General features: G+C 38.5%; 1 protein-coding gene and 1 non-coding gene across 3 annotated transcripts in view; both read right to left on the bottom strand.

The window, feature by feature from the left end:
- The window catches only part of IPCEF1 (interaction protein for cytohesin exchange factors 1), a 75,944-nt gene that overhangs the window by 10,400 nt on the left and 45,064 nt on the right, over nt 1-20,480 (bottom strand). For both annotated transcript variants that reach the window (XM_031028912.2, XM_031028914.2), the window contains exon 8: nt 5,275-5,468. In XM_031028912.2, the coding sequence (XP_030884772.2) occupies nt 5,275-5,468 (194 nt within the window). The remainder of the gene's footprint in view (nt 1-5,274; nt 5,469-20,480) is intronic.
- Nucleotides 15,249-15,350, bottom strand: LOC115941193 (U6 spliceosomal RNA). The gene has a single exon (XR_004075945.1). It is a non-coding gene; the product is annotated as a U6 spliceosomal RNA (small nuclear RNA).

Consider the following 20,480-nt stretch of genomic DNA (forward strand, 5'->3'; position numbering starts at 1 on the left):
AAAAAAAAAAAAGAATATGGTGATAGATGGAGGTTAAAATATGTATTTGGATTCCAGGAAGGAAAGAAAAAATGTGCAGTGTGAAAGTAGCCAAAGAGTGATAACAAGCAGGTTGACCAAGAACCAGAAGCAGAAGGAAGGCAGGTTAAGTAAGCGGGTAACTAGAAAAGATTGCTTGTAGAAAATCAAGCAAGGCCAAGAGAATTTTCTTTCTTCCCTTTGAGTTCTCAACATCTGCACTTCAAATAACAATCTTTTCCCCCCAAAATAAGCTTTCATCCTTTGATATCACCATAGCGCTATTCATATGAAGTTGTTTAAGGAGTTTTACTTTGTTCTTAAGAAATTTTGACATCTGGGATGAAACAGGTGAGGGGATAAAGAGCACACGTATCATGATGAGCACTGAGTAATGTATGGAAGTTTTGAATCACTATATTATACACCTGAAACTAAAATAACACTATGCTAATTATACTGGAATGAAAATAAAAAACTTAATAAAAATTATTAAGGGGCGCCTGGGTGGCTTAGTCGGTTAAGGGTCTGCCTGCATGATCTCAGGGTCCTGGGATTGAGCCCCCCCATCGGGCTCCCTGCTCAGCAGGGAGCCTGCTTCTCCCTCCCCCTCTGCCTCTCTCCCCCCGCCCCCCTTGTGCTTTCTGCTCTCTCTCAAATATTTTTTTAAATTATTAAAAACTATAATTTATTCCACACAAAAAAATTTTTGACATCTGCTTCAGAGAGAGATCCTAATATTTTATTGAAAGTATTAAATAAGGGGGTGCCTGGGTGGCTCAGTCGTTAAGCATCTGCCTTCGGCTTGGGTCATGATCTCAGGGTCCTAGGATCAAGCCCCGCATCGGCTCCCTGCTTGGCGGGAAGCCTGCTTCTCCCTCTCCCACTCCCCCTGCTTATGTTCCCTCTCTCACTGTATCTCTCTGTGTCAAATAAATAAATAATATCCTTAAAAAAAATAAAATAAAGAAAGTATTAAATAAGATCTTTGCAGATAAACAAAATTTAAAGAACCGATTTTCTTAAGGCAAAATGAATTAACCACCCCTCTAAATCTGATCAAAGATTTTAGGAAAAGTTCTCTTCAACTTTGGGCTAACACTTTTCATATGGTTAAACATATTCTAAACTAAACAATTCAAATTTCTTACCATTTAGCTCAAGCCTGTGTTTTATGGATAAAAGAAATAACTATAGAGAAGACTAGAGAGGAAGGAAATTAATGAAACAACAGAAGGGTCTGTAGTGCTAAGCAGAGCAGCATCCCAGCCAGCAGCATGGCTCATGGGCCCTGCCTCTCCCTTGTGGTACAGGAGGCTCACCGGATGCTTTTAACTACATTTACAACATCCCCCTTGCCTTCTGTTAGGCAAGGTTTGGCAGGGCCTCCAGAAAATAGCATGAGAGAGACAATGCTCTACTCTCCTTTTTCACTCCAAATAGTACATGACTTGACTCAAAAATGTGTTCTACCACAGAAGTTGAGGAAAGGAGGGTTCGTTCCTCTTTTAACACAGACCAGAATAACCCTGAGAGCAAGTTTCAGTTGGATCCATTAATTACTCATTTTATTATTTTTTAAAGATTTTATCTATTTATTTGACAGAGAGAGAGAGGGTGATAGAGCACGCACAAGCAGGGGGAGCAGGAGAGGGAGAAGCAGGCTCTCCGCTGAGCAAGGAGTCTGATTGGGGCTCTATCCCAGGATGCCGGGACCATGACCTGAGCTGAAGGCAGACGCTTAGCCAACTGAGCCACCCAGGTGCCCTTAATTATTCATTTTTTTTTAAAAGACATGCTTAGCCAAAAGTCAATGGATGTCAAATTATCAGAAATTCCTAAAGATCTACATTTAGGGTATGACATGATGGTTTGCTCGACTTCCTAGAGTTTCCATAAAGAGAATTTGTTCCAATACAATCCCAGGGTAGGGATTTTTCTTTATGAAATGTACCTATCACGAATATAAACATTATTGTTAAAACAGTTTCATTGTCTCTGCATGAAACTATGTTGTCTTTCCTTGTTCACACTACAGTTTTGATTTCTTTAAATAAACATATCACAACGTAATATACGTAGACAAAAACACACATATAAAAAGGTTTGTGAGGGCGCCTGGGTGGCTCAGTTGGTTAAGCGACTGTCTTCGGTTATGATCCTGGAGTCCCTGGATCGAGTCCCGCATCGGGCTCCCTGCTCTGCAGGGAGTCTGCTTCTCCCTCTGACCCTCCCCCCTCTCATGTGCTCTCTCTCATTCTCTCGCTCTCAAATAAATAAATAAAATCTTTAAAAAAAAAAAAAAAGGTTTGTGCTTGATGAATTACAACAAGATGGACACATCTGTGTAACCCCACTGAGGTTAGAGGGGACTCCTACCCAGCATCTCAGAAGCTGTACTGTGGCCCCTCCCAGGAATCTCTTCCCTCCCCCTCAAAGGCAACCACTATCCTGACTACTCTGAATTTTATTTATTTATTTTTTTTTTTTAAGATTTTATTTATTTATTTGAGACAGAGAGAATGAGAGAGACAGAGAGCACATGAGAGGGGGGAGGGTCAGAGGGAGAAGCAGGCTCCCCGCTGAGCAGGGAGCCCGATGCGGGACTCGATCCCGGGACTCCGGGATCATGACCTGAGCCGAAGGCAGTCGCTTAACCAACTGAGCCACCCAGGCGCCCCTGACTATTCTGAATTTTAAAGATAATTATTATCAAATTTGATTCAATTACAGATAGTTAAAATAATTCTTATAGCCTTTTGACATGAATAAACAAACATGTACCAAATTATCTTTCTCCAGTGAATAGGTTGATGTGCTTTATCTTTCCAAGAAGGCCAATTTCCACATCAGTGTGTCTTCCTACCTTGTGATGAGGTTCATAGGACCACATAACATGGATTATGTTTCACCAGGCCCAGCATTACACTTTTGTGAGTTCTAAGGGGTCTGTGGAGAGGGCTTCTTTCCAGGAATGCACAGAGACAGCAGATCTTCAGATGGGTGTGGTCGACAGCCCCCAAATGGCCCCCGATGCTCCCTGCTCCCCAGCATTCCCGCCTTTATGTAATTCCCCTCCTTGAACGTGGGCTGACCCAGTGTCTTGCTCCTAATGCATAGAACATTGTAATTGTAATGTGGTGTTGCTGCTGAGACAGGTCTGATCCATCTTGTTCACTCCCTGTTGCTGTCTTACTCACTCTGAGGAAAGCCAACTTCCATCGGAGAAGCTACCGTATATCCACAGGACAAGGAACTGGGAGAAAAACTGGGACCTCAGTCCAACAACCTGCAAGGAACTGAATCCTACCAACCAGTCAATGACAGAGCCTGGAAGCACACCTTCCCCAGTAGAGGAATGAATGTGGGCCCAACTGATGCCAAGACTGCAGCCTGTGGGAGACCTGGAGAAGCATCCAGCCAAACCACATCAAGAGATGCCTGATCCACAGAAACAGTGAGCAAGTGTTCATTGTTTGTAGTTGCTAATTTTGGGGGTATTTTGTTACCTCACAATAGACAACTAACACATGGGGAGAAAAGCAAAAGGCTGCTGAATTCATAAATTCCATGGCCATAGTGCACGGAGAACAGGAGGTCACAGAGAACCAAAATTCTTTGTGCAAACCTGGCCTCCCAGTGGCCAGGTCAGGGCATGGTGTTGTGACAGTCTATAGAGTTTTGAGTTGCTATTCTGTGGAAAGCTAAAACTGTATCTTTCTCCTTCTAGAAATGGCCTGAACTGCCCATCCTCTCCTTATCCTGTTCCTTGCTTCTCCCAACGTGGGCTGCAATGTATCCTCCCCTGACACATTCATCTTAAACCAGTTCCTCCTCCATGAAAGTTCTTTCTTCTCACCCCAATATTCTTCATCTCTTACTCATGGGCCAGTTGTCAGCACTTCCATGACTTTGTCCCCAGTGGCCTCAGACAAGCAGCCATGTCCCTCCTCCAGGCTACCAAAGCACCCAAGTTTGTATGAGCTACACCTCTCAACACACTGCATTCTGTTTTCCTCTCTATTTCCACCATCCGGTGGGGTGCACTCAATGCTCCCAATGCCCAAAAATAGAGTCTGGGACATAGTAAGATTCAGGAAATATTTGTCTAATGAAAAATGTATTCACTTACATCAGTTATTACAAATAAGATAGAAAAATCCCAACATACTATGGTATATTACATTGAATGACTAAACGTATTTATCAACTTCATACATATCATGGAATATAATATATTTGGCTTTTACAGGAGTGCTACTGATGTCTTTCATCATTCAACATTGGAGAATTTCTTTACATGTTGGTTTTCTTCGTATAATTAAAATACTCCTGTGCCTTTTCTTTTTCAGCCTCATTTTTGCAGCCTTTTGGGGTGCTTAGCTGTTCTACGGACTAACAGGGACATCTGACTAAGAGTCACTCAGCCATTTCTTTGTAGCCTTGTCCTTTGATTGCTGATATTTCTTCCTGGAAAGAGACTCAAATTCTTGATGCAAAAGAACATATACAAATCAAAATTAAACTGCAGAATCTATCAAGACTTTTCAGAATCTATAAATCTTCTGCTAATTTGGGACTATTTTACAAAGTATCCTGGGCCCCTCTTGTTCATGCTACAGTCTACATGTGAAAGCAAGTTGCTTTTGTTATGAAGAACCATTTTAGTTCAGGAGGCCCTGAAAATAGCCTCACTACGTTTTGTACCCTGTTCCCCATTCCCATTGTGAAAACATCTGCTGGCCTTACAATCTACGGGACACTTCCCATGGCCCATCTCTCATGGTGTTTCCTGGTTCCAGAGCCTGGGGCTGAGAATCACGAAGTCTTGGCTCTATCTGAAATCTAGAGATTTTCTTCTGGATGCAGTAGGAGAAGAATGGCACTCTTTAATGACTCAGGTGAAATTCTAAGATCTTGTTTAATTTTACTGTTTATTCTCACAAGCTGACTGTCTTAAGCCCTCATTATCATCTACTGTGCTAGGTAAAGGGTCTAGGAGTTTAGCATTTGAACTTTCATACCAAAGTGAATGTAAAAATCAAGGCCTATTGTAGGAAAGTGCAACGGGTGCTACTGTGTGAATGAGCCAGTGCTTTAAGGATGCCAAAGGTCATCTGACCCTACAGATGATTATATTTGGTTTTATTGCCCTCCCTCCACCCATACAAACACACCGGTGAGCATGAATCTCTCTGCAGAAACAGCCTTGCCCCACATCCACAGAGTTCATCCACAATCTGAAATTTTTTTTACCTTCAATGTGCTATTCAAGGTTCGGATTTTGTGAAGTTTCTCATTTATGGATGGATTCTTACATCGCTTAACAAAGGATTTTCTCAACTCCTTTTTGGTTGAAGGTCGACGGTCCCCAAGAGGAGAGAGACTAGCTTGTTCTAACGATTTGTAGAGTTTCTCCATTTCATCATCTTCAGATAATTTTGTTTCTTCTATTAAAATAAAAAAAAAGCAATAACAATAAACCCAGTTAAAATCAAGTTGAGATCATTAGACGCTGTGATCCTAACACAAGCCCTGCTGACACCTTGATCTCATGCTTCTAACTTCCAGAACTGTGAGACAATGAATTTTTGTTGTCAAAGCCACTAGTTTATGGTATTTTGTTAGGACAGGGCCATGTTCCCTTTGAAGGCACTAGGGAAAAACCTGTTCCCAGCCTCTCTCCTAGATTTTGGTAGTTCCCTGGTTTGTGGCAGCAAAACTCCAATCTTCATGGGGTGATTTCCTTGTATGTCTCTGTGTCCAAATTTCCCTCTTTTATAAGGATACCAGTTGTATTGGATTAGGGGCTCACCTTCCTGACATCTCTTAACTAATTACATCTGCAACAACCTCATTTCTAATAAGGTCACATTCTAAGGTACTTCGGAACTAGGGTTTCAACATGCGAATTTTGGAATGACACAATTGAACCCATAATAATACACCATCTAGCTCCCTCCAAATTCATGTCCTTCTCTCATGTAAAATTCATTCACCCCATCCCAACAACTCCAAGAGTCTTAACCCATTGCAACATCAATTCTAAATCCAAAATCTAATCCAAATATCATCTAAATGTGGTATCGGTGAGACTCAGAGAATGATTCATCCTATGGCAAAATTCCTCTCCATCTGTAAACCTGTGAAACAAGTGATCTGCTTCTAAAATACAGCAGTGGGACAAACAAACCCTAGCAAACTAATACATAACCTAAAGCTTGAGAACCATTGCCTCTGATGAGTTTTTAATGTCCTTCTTAGAACTGCCCTTTGAGAGAAGGAATCCCCATGTGATCTTTGTGGCTTTGAGGAAATAGTGATCATTCCTCATGCTGTCACATATTTCCACCCCCACTTCTTAACCACAACTTGCTAGCCTCAGCCCAAATGCTTCCAGTGAAGTGACACACAGGATCCAGAGGGGACCACGTGAACTAGGCTAAGCTAATGGAAGTTCCACCATGCTGGCTACAGTCATCGATTCAGGGATGAGCATGTGTCTCAGGTCAGGCTAACTGGGGCCAGGAAGACTCAGTTCTGAGACTTTGGTTGGGGTATCAGGGAACCAATCTCTCTTTTTTCCTAATCATTTGATGATGTGAGCTAGAAGCTTCCAGGGATCACCCCAAGAATCATAAGAATGGAGCCAATCTACAAGATACAGCTGAAACATGGATCTTGGTGATTCTGTTGGAGACCTTGCAGCTAGTGGGAGCCAATAGCCTTTGTTAAACTACTCTCATTGTAGATTTCAGTCACATACAACTGAAAGGACCCCAAATGATATAGGTTACCCAAAGAAAAATCTTCATCTCTCGATATCACTTTAATATCCCACTCAGAACTTTGGTCCTTTCTTCCTTCATTCCCTGAAAATAATTTTAATAAAGATGCATAGCGAGATTTCTTTTTCCACCATGTACTTTTTAGTGTCTATGTGTTTCACATCTTATCCTGAGAACAAGCTTGATAGAGGGCCATCTAAAAAGTATGGCATTAGGAAGAACTGAAAAAAATGGACCTCTCTAAAGGGGAGAGAAAAGCATACAATATTAATATAAGAGCATCAAAATCAAGTAAACTTGACTTACTTTACAGTTTACTCTAGTAAGAATAGAAATTTTTAAGCAATAATTAATTTTTCCTTTTCTACTGCCAGAAAGCTACCCCGGGTGTTCCCAATATTTTTTCATAAAATAGAGGGCGAAGATGTTGAACTAACTTTATGACTAACTTAAAGTATTGGTCAGTAAACCCCTTTGCTCTCAACCAAAGCAGACTCCAAAAAGGAGGAGATATTCAAAACTGCATTTGGAACACAATTAGACTTTTTGGCTCAGACTGTGTACATGTATCAAAAGTGAGTTTTTCTCAACATGAAAAGATGCTCAACATCATTAGTCATTAGATAAATACAAACCACAATGAGATACTACTTTGCACCAACCAGGATGGCTAAAGTAGTAAGTGTAGGCAAAGATATGGAGAAATTGGAACCCTTATACATTGCTGGTAAGAATGTAAAATGGAGCTGTTAAAAATATCAGAAATTATCTTCCTCCCCCATACACATTCCTTTCCCTGACTTAAATTGGGGGCATTAATCATGAGAATGTATGTGTGTCTATGTGTGTGTGTAGTGTGGGGTGTATGTAGTATGAGGTATGTGTGTGTGGTATGTGTTGTGTGTGGTGTGGTGTGTGTGCATGTGGTATGCATGTGTGGTGTGTGCGGTATGTATATGTGGTGTGTGTGGTATGTATGTGTGGTGTGTGTGTATGTATATGTGTGTGTGTTGCATGTGTAACTTGATCTTCCAGTCCCCCAAGAAATAGTGGAACTTTGAAATTAACACAGAGGTAAAGTGGACCTGTTGGGATTACTGAACGTTAATGCAGAATTCACCTAAAATATGACCAAATAATGTTCAAAAAACACTTTCTATTTGAATTCATTTAGAAACTGGAGATAATGGGTAGGAGCAAGTATGCTCAGATAAGGTTAAAGCCGTTAGGGAAATGGAGGGAAACCTGAAAGGAAAATGTTCTTGCTGTGTTCTTGCCTCTAGCCATCCATCCCTTCTCAGGGGAAACCTGAAACTGAAAAACTATACATACGTCTGACCTCTAATAACAGGATTCCAGAATTGCCCATAAACATAAGGACAATAAAATAATAAATGGTGATGTTAGGAGTCAAGAAAATATCCCTATTGGTTTTTTTGTGTCATAATCTGAGAGATGTACAATATATCGCTAAATACTCAGGGGACATACCTGTGATCCAACCATGTCCATGACCCAACTAGGAGATTTGCATTATTTTTACTGTTGTTAACGGCTGGTGCTTAGGTCTTCACGGGGCCATAAAATGAACATCCAATAACAATGAAAGCAGATGATAAACAGAATTCATAGGACAACAAAAGCACACAGCAAAATACAACTTACGCCTGACCCCAGAGCACAGATGAGAGTCTTCCCAAACCCTCCAGAGAGGGTAGTGCTGGTGTGTTAACCCCGTGCCTTTATGGGGCTTCTGCATAAAGTAATGTTTTAAAATCTCCTTTTCGTGTTTTTATGTAAATATTGTTCTACATTATAATATCATATTAGGAAGCACTAGGTTATTATCGTATTTTACCAGATTGTGGAAGGAGCAAGGAAAAAAAAGATTGCCAGTAAAGACCGCTGGTCTGTCTCGCGCTAGAAAGAGAAGCCAAGTTCATCATTTCCGCCTCCCTTGTCTTCTCCAGCAGAAGAAATGAATTCTGTCTGACAGTCAAGTGTTTCCAATGCAATTGCTAGCCTTCTTCTCAAGAGTCTCAGTCTTCTTGCATAAAATAACAGGACTTTCACTCCCTCCACCACATAACGCACTTTACAAACTACCTCAACTAGTTCCCAAGGCTTTGCCAAGGAAGATGAAAACTATTTTTATTTTATGGAGGAGAAAAAATGGAGATTCTTGAAAAACAGTAAGTGATCTTTCCAAAATGTAAATCAGTGATGGAATTAGGAATAGAAGTTCAATTCCGTACCATGTAGGCCCATGCGTTTGTAGACCAGTCTTCCCAAACTTTAATAGGCGAACAATAACCCAGGGCTCCTATTAAAATGCAGAATTGGACTCAGCCAGTTTAGGATGGCTCTGAGCTTCTAAATTATTAACAAGCTCTTAGGAGATACTGGAACTGCTGGCCCATGGACCATGCTTCACATAGCAAGACTAGCCTGTCCGATTTGTCATGCAATACCAGCTGCAACTCACTGGAAGAGAAAGGGCCTGGTGTTACAATTAAAAAGTAGAGACTCATCCATAAAGCAGCACCTACTTTCTCTGTGACCCTTTACACCTGTTAGGCTAGCTCAGGATGTCTCAGGGGTCCAACTAGTAAACTTTCTTTAAACTTAGGTCAATGTAATGCAGAGACAGACTCAAGAAACAAATGGAATTTTTAATAGGATCTTTCTTGGTGACTTTAGCAAATGAGGCAAAACAACATTTTAACTAATGGTTAGAAGTTCACTCTTTTCCAAGATTATGCCAGATGAATGTGTTGCTCCCTTGCCATCCTCCCACGTAACCCACCCTATTGTCTGCCTCTGACAGGGCAGGCATGCTCCCGTAGGCCCAGAATTTGGCTGTCGAGAACACTGTATGCAGATTATCTCTTTAAATGCAGTATTTTCAACTTTGCCTCCCCCACTATCTTATTTTTGGTATTTCCTTGTGCTTTCTAGAATGTGGTTTTTATTTTCTATTTAGAACATAAGTGCCGAAGGAAATTCACAGGCCATATTTCATATCAGAATTTGAAAGGAACCCTGTTTGAGACTGAAAAAGTCTACATGATGTCCCAAGGAAGACTAGGTTAGCTCCCAAACATGAAATACTTGGGAAGGTTTACGTAGAAAACAGTATTCCCTGCTTTATGTGGGACGTTCCGAGTGTTTGAGAAAGGAAAAGACCACGGAAGGCACTTATCACAAAAAGGTAACTACAAAGCCATTTCGACATTATGTGTAGCTATTAAGACTTTGCAAATGTTATTTAATAGAACACCTGATGCCAAGAGATTCAAAAACTTTAACAGGCTTCCTCTAATTAGTGATTCTGACGACTCTCCAACATAGCAATTCTAAGCAACACTTAGAATGATACTGACAGACAAATTTGAATCATGTAACTAAGACAAATCTGGATAATTCATTTTAACAATAAGGATACTACTGATCAAGAACATTCCCATGGCAGAATTTTGAGAGACTGTCTGTTCTTGCTGCTGGTGGAGACAGCCATTAGGTATTGAGTTTTTAGGATGTAAAAGATACCATATTAACTACTGTACCAACATGACCTCATTATCTTTGAAACAACCCTATGAAAAAAGTGTCATTTGCCCTGATAGAAGGGAGAGACTGTTGGAACATTAAAAACTTTGACCAAACCTACAAGGAGACAGACATAGGTTATGACTCAAAACCCACAGCCTCAAACACTATGCTATGCTATAAATATATTTGATGAACTGTCTTTTGAATAAAGCCCAATGAAGAAAAACTTCAAATCAAGCAATAGACAGTGATTGAGATGATAGCCACATGAACCAGACAGACCAAGGCTCAGAGCCCTGTTCCCACTCTTCTGTCTTCCAAGGGAAAAATCCCCACCCAGAGCCTCTGTTTCTGAAGTGGCCAGGTTTTACATGGCAAACTCCGTTCTCACAGGGCCATAGGGCACCAGACCAGGAAATTCATAAGCTGGCCAGCAACCTAGGAGACAGGCTGGATAATCAGATTCTCTGCTTGCCATTTGTACTGGGCACCTGGGGATAATCTAGTTCCAATCAGGAGCAGAACCTGAGTCATGGTCATGGTAGGTTGGGCTCTGTGTAAAGCAAAGATAGAAGAGCTTAGAAATGGAGAATAGAATGTTCGAAGAATACTAGCTGGGAAAGAGGGGATTAAAACCAAAAAAAAAAAAGATGGCCGGTAAAATAAATTCTATTCGAAATCAGATTGAGCAAGACAAAGCATCCAAGTACAAAGCCAGTACTTGTACTCTTTTAAGTCTGAGAGAGAGTAGTTTCATTTTGATTTCCCTCATTTTTTTGTATTAGATTTACCTTCTCCACCAGAATCATATACCTTTCTTCTCCTGGGTATTTGATGTTTCTATTAAGGAAGCTGACTCAATACTCTTCTACCATATTATTGCTTTTATTAATAAGAACAAACCTAGTCTATTGGGCAATCTTTAATGTTGTTCTTTTTTATTATTATTGTATCTTATGGCAGTGATTTTTAGAAATAATCTTAGGTTGAGTCTGTGGTCCAAGTATCTGATAAGGAGCTCTACATTCTTAAAACAAATATTCCATTTGTTTTTAAAATGTATTAGTCCCATCATATGAGCACCTAGGATTAGGTGAAATATTTAACGTAGACATAAAATTTCTGTATCTGCTCACATCCTAAGAAAACAAAAAACATTAGCAAATACACAAAAAAAGGCATTTCCTTAGATTTTTTTTTCCTTTTTAAAATATACTTGCAAGGTAGAGGTTGAGTGCGAATTTAAAAGGGGAAAAAAGCCAGAAAATTGCCTAAATTCAAGGATCCAAATCCAATGTACTGTAGATAAATATGTCAACCTTGGCTCCATAAACTGCTGAGTCCATCTACAATGTGGGTCCATGATGGAGACAAATGAGCACAAAATATAAAAATGGAAGATGCAGAAGGAGGGAAGGGATGCAGGGGGCAGTGAGGCAAGAGAAAGGAAGAAGTTAACCTATTTCACTAAGCAGAAAACAAAGGTTTGGAGCAGATAAATGCTCTTGCCTTTTTAAGATGACATTCTCTTTTCCTTATCTCAATGATTATAGTCTGGTGTGATCTATAATTACTTGTAAAACATCCTTTGTTTTGCCTTATAGGAAATCCACAGTGTACATATTTAGAGTTATGTATTTAATTATGGCATTAAATCCCTACTAGCAAACCTTTTCCCAGGAAATGATACCAATCCCTAAGAGTTGCAATTATATTTAGTAATACAAGAGACTGAATGTGCTGGAAAACTTGTAACTCATCCCTGATTCCTCTCTTTTCCTTGCACATCTGATCCATTCATTTACTCAATTCATCCATCAAATACTCTTTGAATGTTCACTGTGTGCTAAGGCAGTGTTTTTAGATACTAGAGATAGACTAAATAGGCAAGAATCTTTTATAATGTTTATATGCTTATATTTTATGTGCATGATATATCCCAAATGTATATTTTTTCTGCCCCCTGACCCACTCCACTGCTATCAACTTAGTCCAAACACCCATCATTTCACTGTTGACATATTTCAACAACTAGATACGTGGTCTACTACAGATTCCTAATACCCATTTTCCATATAGTGAAGTAATCTTTTTAAAACATAAGGCACACCATAACATTCCCCAGCTTCCAAGATCATCCCGTTGCACTTAGAACAAAATTCAAACACCTTACGGGACCCACTAGTTGCCACATAAGCCAGCTACTACCCACTTCTCCAATCCCTCCTGAGCTTCCCCTGCCCACTCTATAATAGCCACACTGGATTTCTTTCTGTTTCCTGAACTGCAAAACTTATTCTAGTCCTAGAGCCCTTGCATCTTATTTTCTCTCTGGCTGGGACACTTTGCCAACTATTGTTTTCATGTGTAGGTTGCTTTGTGCCATTTGGCTCTCAGATCACCTTTTCCTGGGAGGTCCTCCCCAACCAGTCATCTAAATCAAGATCCTTCCTCCAACCCCCCATTATTATATACTCCTACCTTATTTCCTGTATAGAACTTATTCACTACCAGAAATCATCCTATTCTTATATTTATCTGATTGTCTCCCTACCCTGACATAATATATACACCAGATTGTAAATTCTATGCAAGAGGGCTGTTGCCTCTGTTATTATTCACTCACATATCTCCAAATGCCAATTGTGCCAGGAAGATAGTAGATTCTCAATAAATATTTGCTAAACATTCATTATTTGGTCAAAATGTTCATTCTTTATCTCATTATTATCCCCTTCACCTATCCTTCTATCAAATAAGCACAATGAGCTAATTTTGGAATCAGAGTACTAAAGATTCAATAAGTAAATTATACTTATTAAATTCCAAGTATCTAGATAGGCAAAAAGTAAAAATATGTATTATTTAGCTAGTTAAGAAAAAAAAGAGGACACAATTTACTAACACCAGAAATGAAAAAGGGGGACATCACTATAGATCCCACTGGACACCAAAAGGATAATGAAGAAATATTATTTGATAACCTAGCTGAAATGGACCAGTTCCTTGAAAGATACAATCTGTCATAACTAACATGAGAAGAAATAGATAATACAAACAGGTCTATCTCTATTTAAAAAGTTGAAACATTAATAACCTTCCAAAACAGAAAGCACTAGGCCCAGATGGATTCATTGGTGAATTCTATCAAACATTTAAGGAAGAAATTATACCAATTATCTACAATTTCTTTCAGAAGACAGAAGCAGAGGAAACACTTCCTCACTCATTCTGTGAGGCCAGAATTGCTCTACTACCAAAACCAAATACATTGCAAGAAAAGAAAGCTATAGACCAACATGTCTCAATGAACACAGATATAAAAGTCCTCAGCAAAATATTAGCAAATTGAATCCAACAATGTATAAAAAAATTATATACCACAAGCAAGTGGGATTTATCCCAGGCATGTGAGGCTGATTCAATATCCAAAAATTAATTAATGTAATCCATTACATCAACAGACTAAAGAAGGAAAAAAAAATCACATGATCCTATCAATAGATACAGAAAAAGCACTTGAAAAATCTATGACCCATTTATGATAAAAACTCTCAGTAAACAGGAATAGGAGAGAACCTTCTCAACTTGATTCAAAAGATCTACAAATCCTACAGCCAACTTCATAAATGGTGAGTAACTTGAAGCTTTCCCACTAAGATCGGTAACAAGGCAAGGAGGTCCTCTCACCACTCCTTTTCAACACTGTACTGAAAATACTAGCTAATGCAACAAAAAAAGGAAAAAGAAGGTATACAGATTGGGAAGGAAGAAATAAAACTGCCTTTGTTTGCAGATTACATTATATGACATTCTGAAAAGGCAAAACTATGAAGATAGTAAAAGGTCAGTGACTGCCAATGGGGTAAGGGGGAGGGCGGGCTAAATAGGCGGGGTACAGAGGATTTTTATGGCAGTGAAAATACTCGATATGATACCATAATGATGGATACATGTCATTATGCATTTGTTCAAACCCACAGAATACACAACCAAGAGGGAACCCTAATGTAAACTATGAACTTTGGCTGATAATGATGTGTCAGTGTAGGTTCATCAGTTGTAACAATATCCTACTCTGGTGGAGGGAATGTTGCTAATGGAGGAGACTATGAATGTATAGGGATGGAGACAGATGGGAAATCTCTGTACCTTCTCTCAATTTTGCTCAGAACCTAAAATTACTTCAAGAAAGACAAAAGTCTACTAAAAAAATTATTTTTCAATCTTCTGCTTACTATAGTTGTATAGTTTGAGGAAGATAGAACCTTATTTGCTTTGGCTTTATTTAGGACAGCATAACATTGTAGGGAGAGAAATTAGAACTTAACAACAAAAGGATAGTGCAGGAATAGACCTCAAAGGCTTAAGACATTATCCTGATGAGAAGGATCTCCCTGGAAAACTGACCTTCGAATTGTCCTTTCTAGCTACAAATTCAGACATGTGCTGGTATCTTCACAGTTCCTTGCTCTTGATGAATAGAGAAACAACTCCAGAATAGTCAAAAAGGGCCAGGAATACAATTATAAAGACAAAAAAAATGAATCTGAGGCCATGAGGATAGAAGCATTTCAAAAAACTACACAGGAATCTTCCCAGAACAAATGGTGTAAACTGTAGAAGTCTGTTCTCGAGAAGACTTGTAGATCACAAGGGGAAGTCACCTTCAGTTTTGTGTAACCATACTGCTAAGAGAGATTGCCATAGCTGTTGTCAATGAAGAAACTTACAAACTTTTTCTATAAAGATCATGGTTCCTTAAATTATGTCATTGACCTTTTGTCACTGACCTTTTGTGAATCCCATGCAGACAGCTGAAAACATATTCACTTTGAAATATTTTTAAATATTGTGTGTGTTTAAGTTTTCATTTTAATTCCAGTTAACAAAAATATGGAACACTTCATGAATTTGTGTGTTATCCCTGTGCAGGGACCATGCTAATCTCTGTATCGTTTCAATTTTCAGCATGTGCTGCTGAAGTGAGCATTCATTTTGAAATTTAAAAGCATTCTTCTAAAACTAGGTTTGGTTACAGAAGAAATTAAAAGTTAAATTACTCTTAAACCTCACTGTTTGCAAATGACCAGCAGTGAAAGTATTACATAACACAAACTGCAAGTTCTAGTCAAAGAGGTATGCAGAACCTGCACATATTTACTAGGAAAAAGATATGAAAGTGAATCAACTAGGCAATTAATTTAAGGAGCTAGCAAAGGTCCAACAAAATAATTCTAAATAAAATGAAAGAATTCATAAAGATAAAGCAGAATTTTATTAACTGGATAATAAAAATAATGTGCAACCAATAATGCCAAAGACTATTTTTTAGAGTAAAGGAGCAAATAAACTTCAGGCAAATTCTGATCACACAAGTAAGAAAAAGAAATTAATCATAAATATTAGAGAGGACAAGCTAAAATGGCCATTACATAAAGCTAGGATAGCTTATCTAGAAACAAAACAAATTCCAACTATAAGGTAGGGTGACTAGTATAAGACAAATGTGAAAAAAAAAAGCCTTCTATTTTCACATCAGCAATAATAATCATAAAATATAATGGAATTAAAAGATTCCATTCACAAATGCAAGAAAAATTATAAAAGGTGTAAGAACAAACTTAATAAGATATATGCTACACTTATAAGAAGAAAAATGTACTTAAAATCATAAAATGAGAACTGAAGGAGAAATATACCATGTTCATAGATGAAATGATTCAATGCTTTAAAGATAGCAGTTCTCACCAAATTAATCTAGACAAATTCAAGAAAATTTTAATCAAAATCCAACTGTGATTTTTAAAATTAAACTTGAAAATCAAATCCAAAAATTTACCTGAAGATAGTGCCAAAGAGAGTAATGTTCTACTGAATAATAAAGCATGCTATAAACGTAGAATCTAACTACTATACTGACAAAATAGATGATAAAACGTCAATAAAAAACTACAGAGATTGCAGAAATAAGCCTATATATATGAATTTTGATACTGTAAATGTGGCAATACAAGTCACTGGGGAAAGAATCTCTTTAATCACATCAGGTAATGAATATTCACTAAAAAATAACTTAGATGCTTATAGTCATAAATAAAATGGACTAGTTACATTGCACAAATTTGCAGGTAACCTAATCAGTATTATTTCACGACATCTTCTAGGGATCGTTAGCCACTGGGTATGGAGCAGATAAAGAAGATAGTGGATCATCTATGCTTGAGAGCAATGCCACTGAGGTCAACAATTATAGATTCAGGATTTTCCCAATAGTAAATATTTACTTCTATTTTGAGATCCCTTCTCAAATTATAGTTCAAAAAATAGGATCACTGGGAAACCTTCTAGGGACTAAATTAAGTAATAGAGGTACAAAGACTAAGATCCTCACCTTGATAGGCATGCTATGGAAGCCCTCCAGTCTCTCTTTTGCTTCCTCTATCTACCGCCACCCCAGCTACCACAAAAGTTTCCTAACTCTTCTGATTTCCTTTGTCCCCTTATATGCTTCTACCCCACATTCTAGAGCGACATAATTTTTCTAAAATATAGCATATCTCAGGTATTTGTCCAGCCTGACTCTTGCTGGCTTTTCATGACTTTAAAACAAATTATGATCAATAATTTTAAAAAAAAGTATATCATCAATTATATGAGTACCCTGATTAAAAATGGTCACCCATTATCTACTGAAATAAACTAACAACTAACCCAGCATTCAACATCACTCAAATTTCTTTTCCATCCCTCCTTTCCACGGCTCCCTTCTCTGTGTGCAGATCCTCCCACTTGGATCACAGATTACTTAGATGTGATCTTCCATATTTTGAGTTCCTGCTCACCTTTAAATACCTCGAGTACCTTCTATCTTTCTGTAGCACTTACTTTACTCTGCTTGCTTTTGTTAAATGAGTCTTATTCCTCCCACTCTCCCCCATTAAGATCTTAAAATTTTTTAGCCCAGAAGTTGTATCTTGTTCATCTGTATCTTCTTGTTAGGACTGAGTACATGAGTACATGTTAGGTACTCAAAAAAACAAGATTAAATTGAATGGACTTCAGTATTCAACTTTTTTTTTTTATCTTCTTGCTTCCTAAAGAGACATGCTGCGTAATTCCTACAACAGCATCTGAATTAGCTAGCTAAAATAATATAGCATCTATCCTGTTTGTACTCAGATTATGTACAATTTTTGGTAATATTTGCTAACTCTTAAAATCTGGCTCATTTATGTCACATCTTATGTCTTAAGATGTCATGCATATTCCAGTATGCTTATTTCCTCATTAACAACTCTTTTTATTCAACATGATTCCTAGATTGATTCTGACTGGACTTGTACTTGACTGCTTATTTACATAGAGTATTAGTCTTTTCAGCTTTCTAGCATCCAGGGTATGGTCACTCCATTCATGGAGTAAGCAAAAATAAAATTGTCTCCACATTGTCAGCGTAATGTAAATAGAGACATACATGGGAGTCATTATCATCTAGGCATAAGTAACAGACCAAATAACCTCTCACAGAAGAAGGAAACAGTATAGGGTAAAATTGACCTGAGATGAATATTCCACTATCCCCATCACCTCTTTTCCCACTGTGCTTTGAGGAAAGACTCAGTGAAGAATCTAGAAAGCTATGGAACTCTGGAACTCCCAATGTGGAAAGGCAATGGGATGCAATTAACACCCTGCCGCATTTTTTTATTATTAGCTTATGCTGCAGAGAAGAAATGTCTAAAAGGCTATTTAAATTCAGTATAAAATTCTAGCAACCACAATTTTAACTGCATAACTGCAAAACATTTCTCTCATTGTTGAAATAGAAAGAAGGCTGTAACGCATGCTGCCTACTTGTTTCAGGACTCAGTTATTAACCTCTAAGAATGTTTTCTAGGAGAAAAGCCTCTTTCTCTAGCAAATGCATCCTGAGACTGGGACTTAACCTAAAATCCTAACTCCTGTCTTGGACCATGTCAACACTTCAATTCCTGTCATAAAAACACCCTGAACAATATTTCAGACACAGGAATATCAGAGCTTTTCTTTTTTTAATTGGCAGCTAAAAAATAATTTTTAGCAGTCACAGAAATGAAAAGCTACCTTGTTCTCCAATACACAAACATACACATGTAAAAAAATGCATAATATGCAGTCTGATTACTCAACAGCAAATCACTGCAAATACAAGAAAAGACCTGGTTGCTGTTTCCATAGCAATGACTTTATGTGGTTTAACTCTTCTGGGAATTTAACCAAATCCCCAGAAGCAGGAGAAAATCATCAGCAAAAATTTTGTAACATATGGCAACTGCCAACACATCAGTGAGGGAAAAATACTTTTATTTTCTCTTCCTTCTTTTCCACTGAGAGGAATACCTTCATGTCAAACTGTTGAAAGAAGCATAGAGATTTTGTTGGTCACCCTGCACTTAACTCAAAATTTTAAAATACTAGGTTTCTTCTTCCTTAGATTGAAAGAGACGTTGGTCCCCAGCCAGCTCTGTAGCTCATGCATCCCCAGAATGACATGTGGACATGGACAAGAGGTACATACATATTCCCATGACTCGCAGCTTATTCATCCTAAAGAAAAACTCCATCTGCAGGGTCATCTCTCGGGAAAGAATGCAAATGGAATTTTATTCTCTGTTTTGCTTTTAAAGCCGTCTTCATCCTGGGGTAGTGTGTGTGTGCGCTTGCACATGACACTTTTTAGTTCTACTTATGGCCCAATGATTAAAGTAAGAGGTTTTTACGGGAAAATTATAGATGTGGTACTTTCCATGATTTTTAGTTCAAGCAGCCATGTATCTGGAAGGCTCTTCCAAGTACCAAGATAGAGGAGGGCCAGCTCAAGATACTTAAGTGCTCTCTTCAGTATGTCTTTGTAAGAACAAAGATTGTGGGGCACCTGGGTGGCTCAGCACGTTGAGCATCTGCCACTTTGGTTTTGGCTCAGGTCATGATCTCAGAGTGGTGAGATGGAGCCCTGCATCAAGCCCCAGGTCGTGCTCCACGCTCAGCACCAAGTCCTCCCTCTCCCTCTGCATCTGCCCCTCCCCCTCCCCCTATTCGTGCTCTCTCTCTGTTTCTGTCTCTCTCTCTTTCACTCTAAAATAAAATAAATAAATAAATGAAATATTTAAAGAAGAATAAAGATTGTGATCAATATGCAATATGCAATTAATACTCAATGAAAACGATTGTCTCAGAATGAAGAAACACCTCCAGTGACAAGAAATGCATTATTTTCCAAGAAACCCATTCAATTTTGAACCATTTTCAATGTTAAAAGAAGTTTCTTATGCTGAATCTAAAACTACCTCCTTTTTGCTTGCGCTTCTAGCTTTACCATCTGCATTAGTTTTGTACTTCCAAGGAGACAGATTACGCCCAACAGTTCTTCTATGTGACAGCACCTCTCAAACCCGAGGCCAGCTCACGTCTCCTGTTTTCCACCCATCAGAGTCCCCCTGTGGCCCCCTGTATTCCTCACTGGTGCTGTTCCCACTCTCCTCCCTATTCCACCTCCTTCACCTCTAGACATAGGTTATTTCACCAATGACATTTTTCACTCCACTCTTTTAAATGTAAAGTAGAGGTATTAAACAAAAATGCCATCAGTTGCCAGGCAGGTAACTCAACTGTGTGAAGCATCTTCAGGTAAGGCCACAAGGAGTGGTGATGATCGTGGTGACTTAGAGAATGAGTTCCCAGCCTGAGCACTCAAATTTGCATAGTTCAAAATACTGTATACACACACACAACTGGGACTACAGTCGTGATCCTTGACTTAAATTACCCTGATACCAAATATTAAATTAATAAGGTATATCTGAAAATTTGAGGACTTAAATAAACTTTCCGATTAGGCTAGGGGAGAGGGGACAGAAGTCGTCTGTGTCCTCGGGCCACTCTGGCAAGGTATCGTGAGAATTTCACCCGTCAACTTTCTTTCAAAAGTACACTGAAAAAATATAAACCAAACTCAGCATTCTCTTGTTGCTCGGTATCTTATATCAGGTAAGCTTGTTTTTACAGCTGAGTAAATAAGGTACAGACCATCCAAAAAGACACATCATGACTGAAAACTAATAATAAAAAAAAAGTTGGTCT

The sequence above is a fragment of the Leptonychotes weddellii genome, chromosome 8, assembly GCF_054177405.1.
Source record: "Leptonychotes weddellii isolate Sample4059 chromosome 8, ASM5417740v2, whole genome shotgun sequence".
Lineage (NCBI taxonomy): Eukaryota > Metazoa > Chordata > Mammalia > Carnivora > Phocidae > Leptonychotes > Leptonychotes weddellii.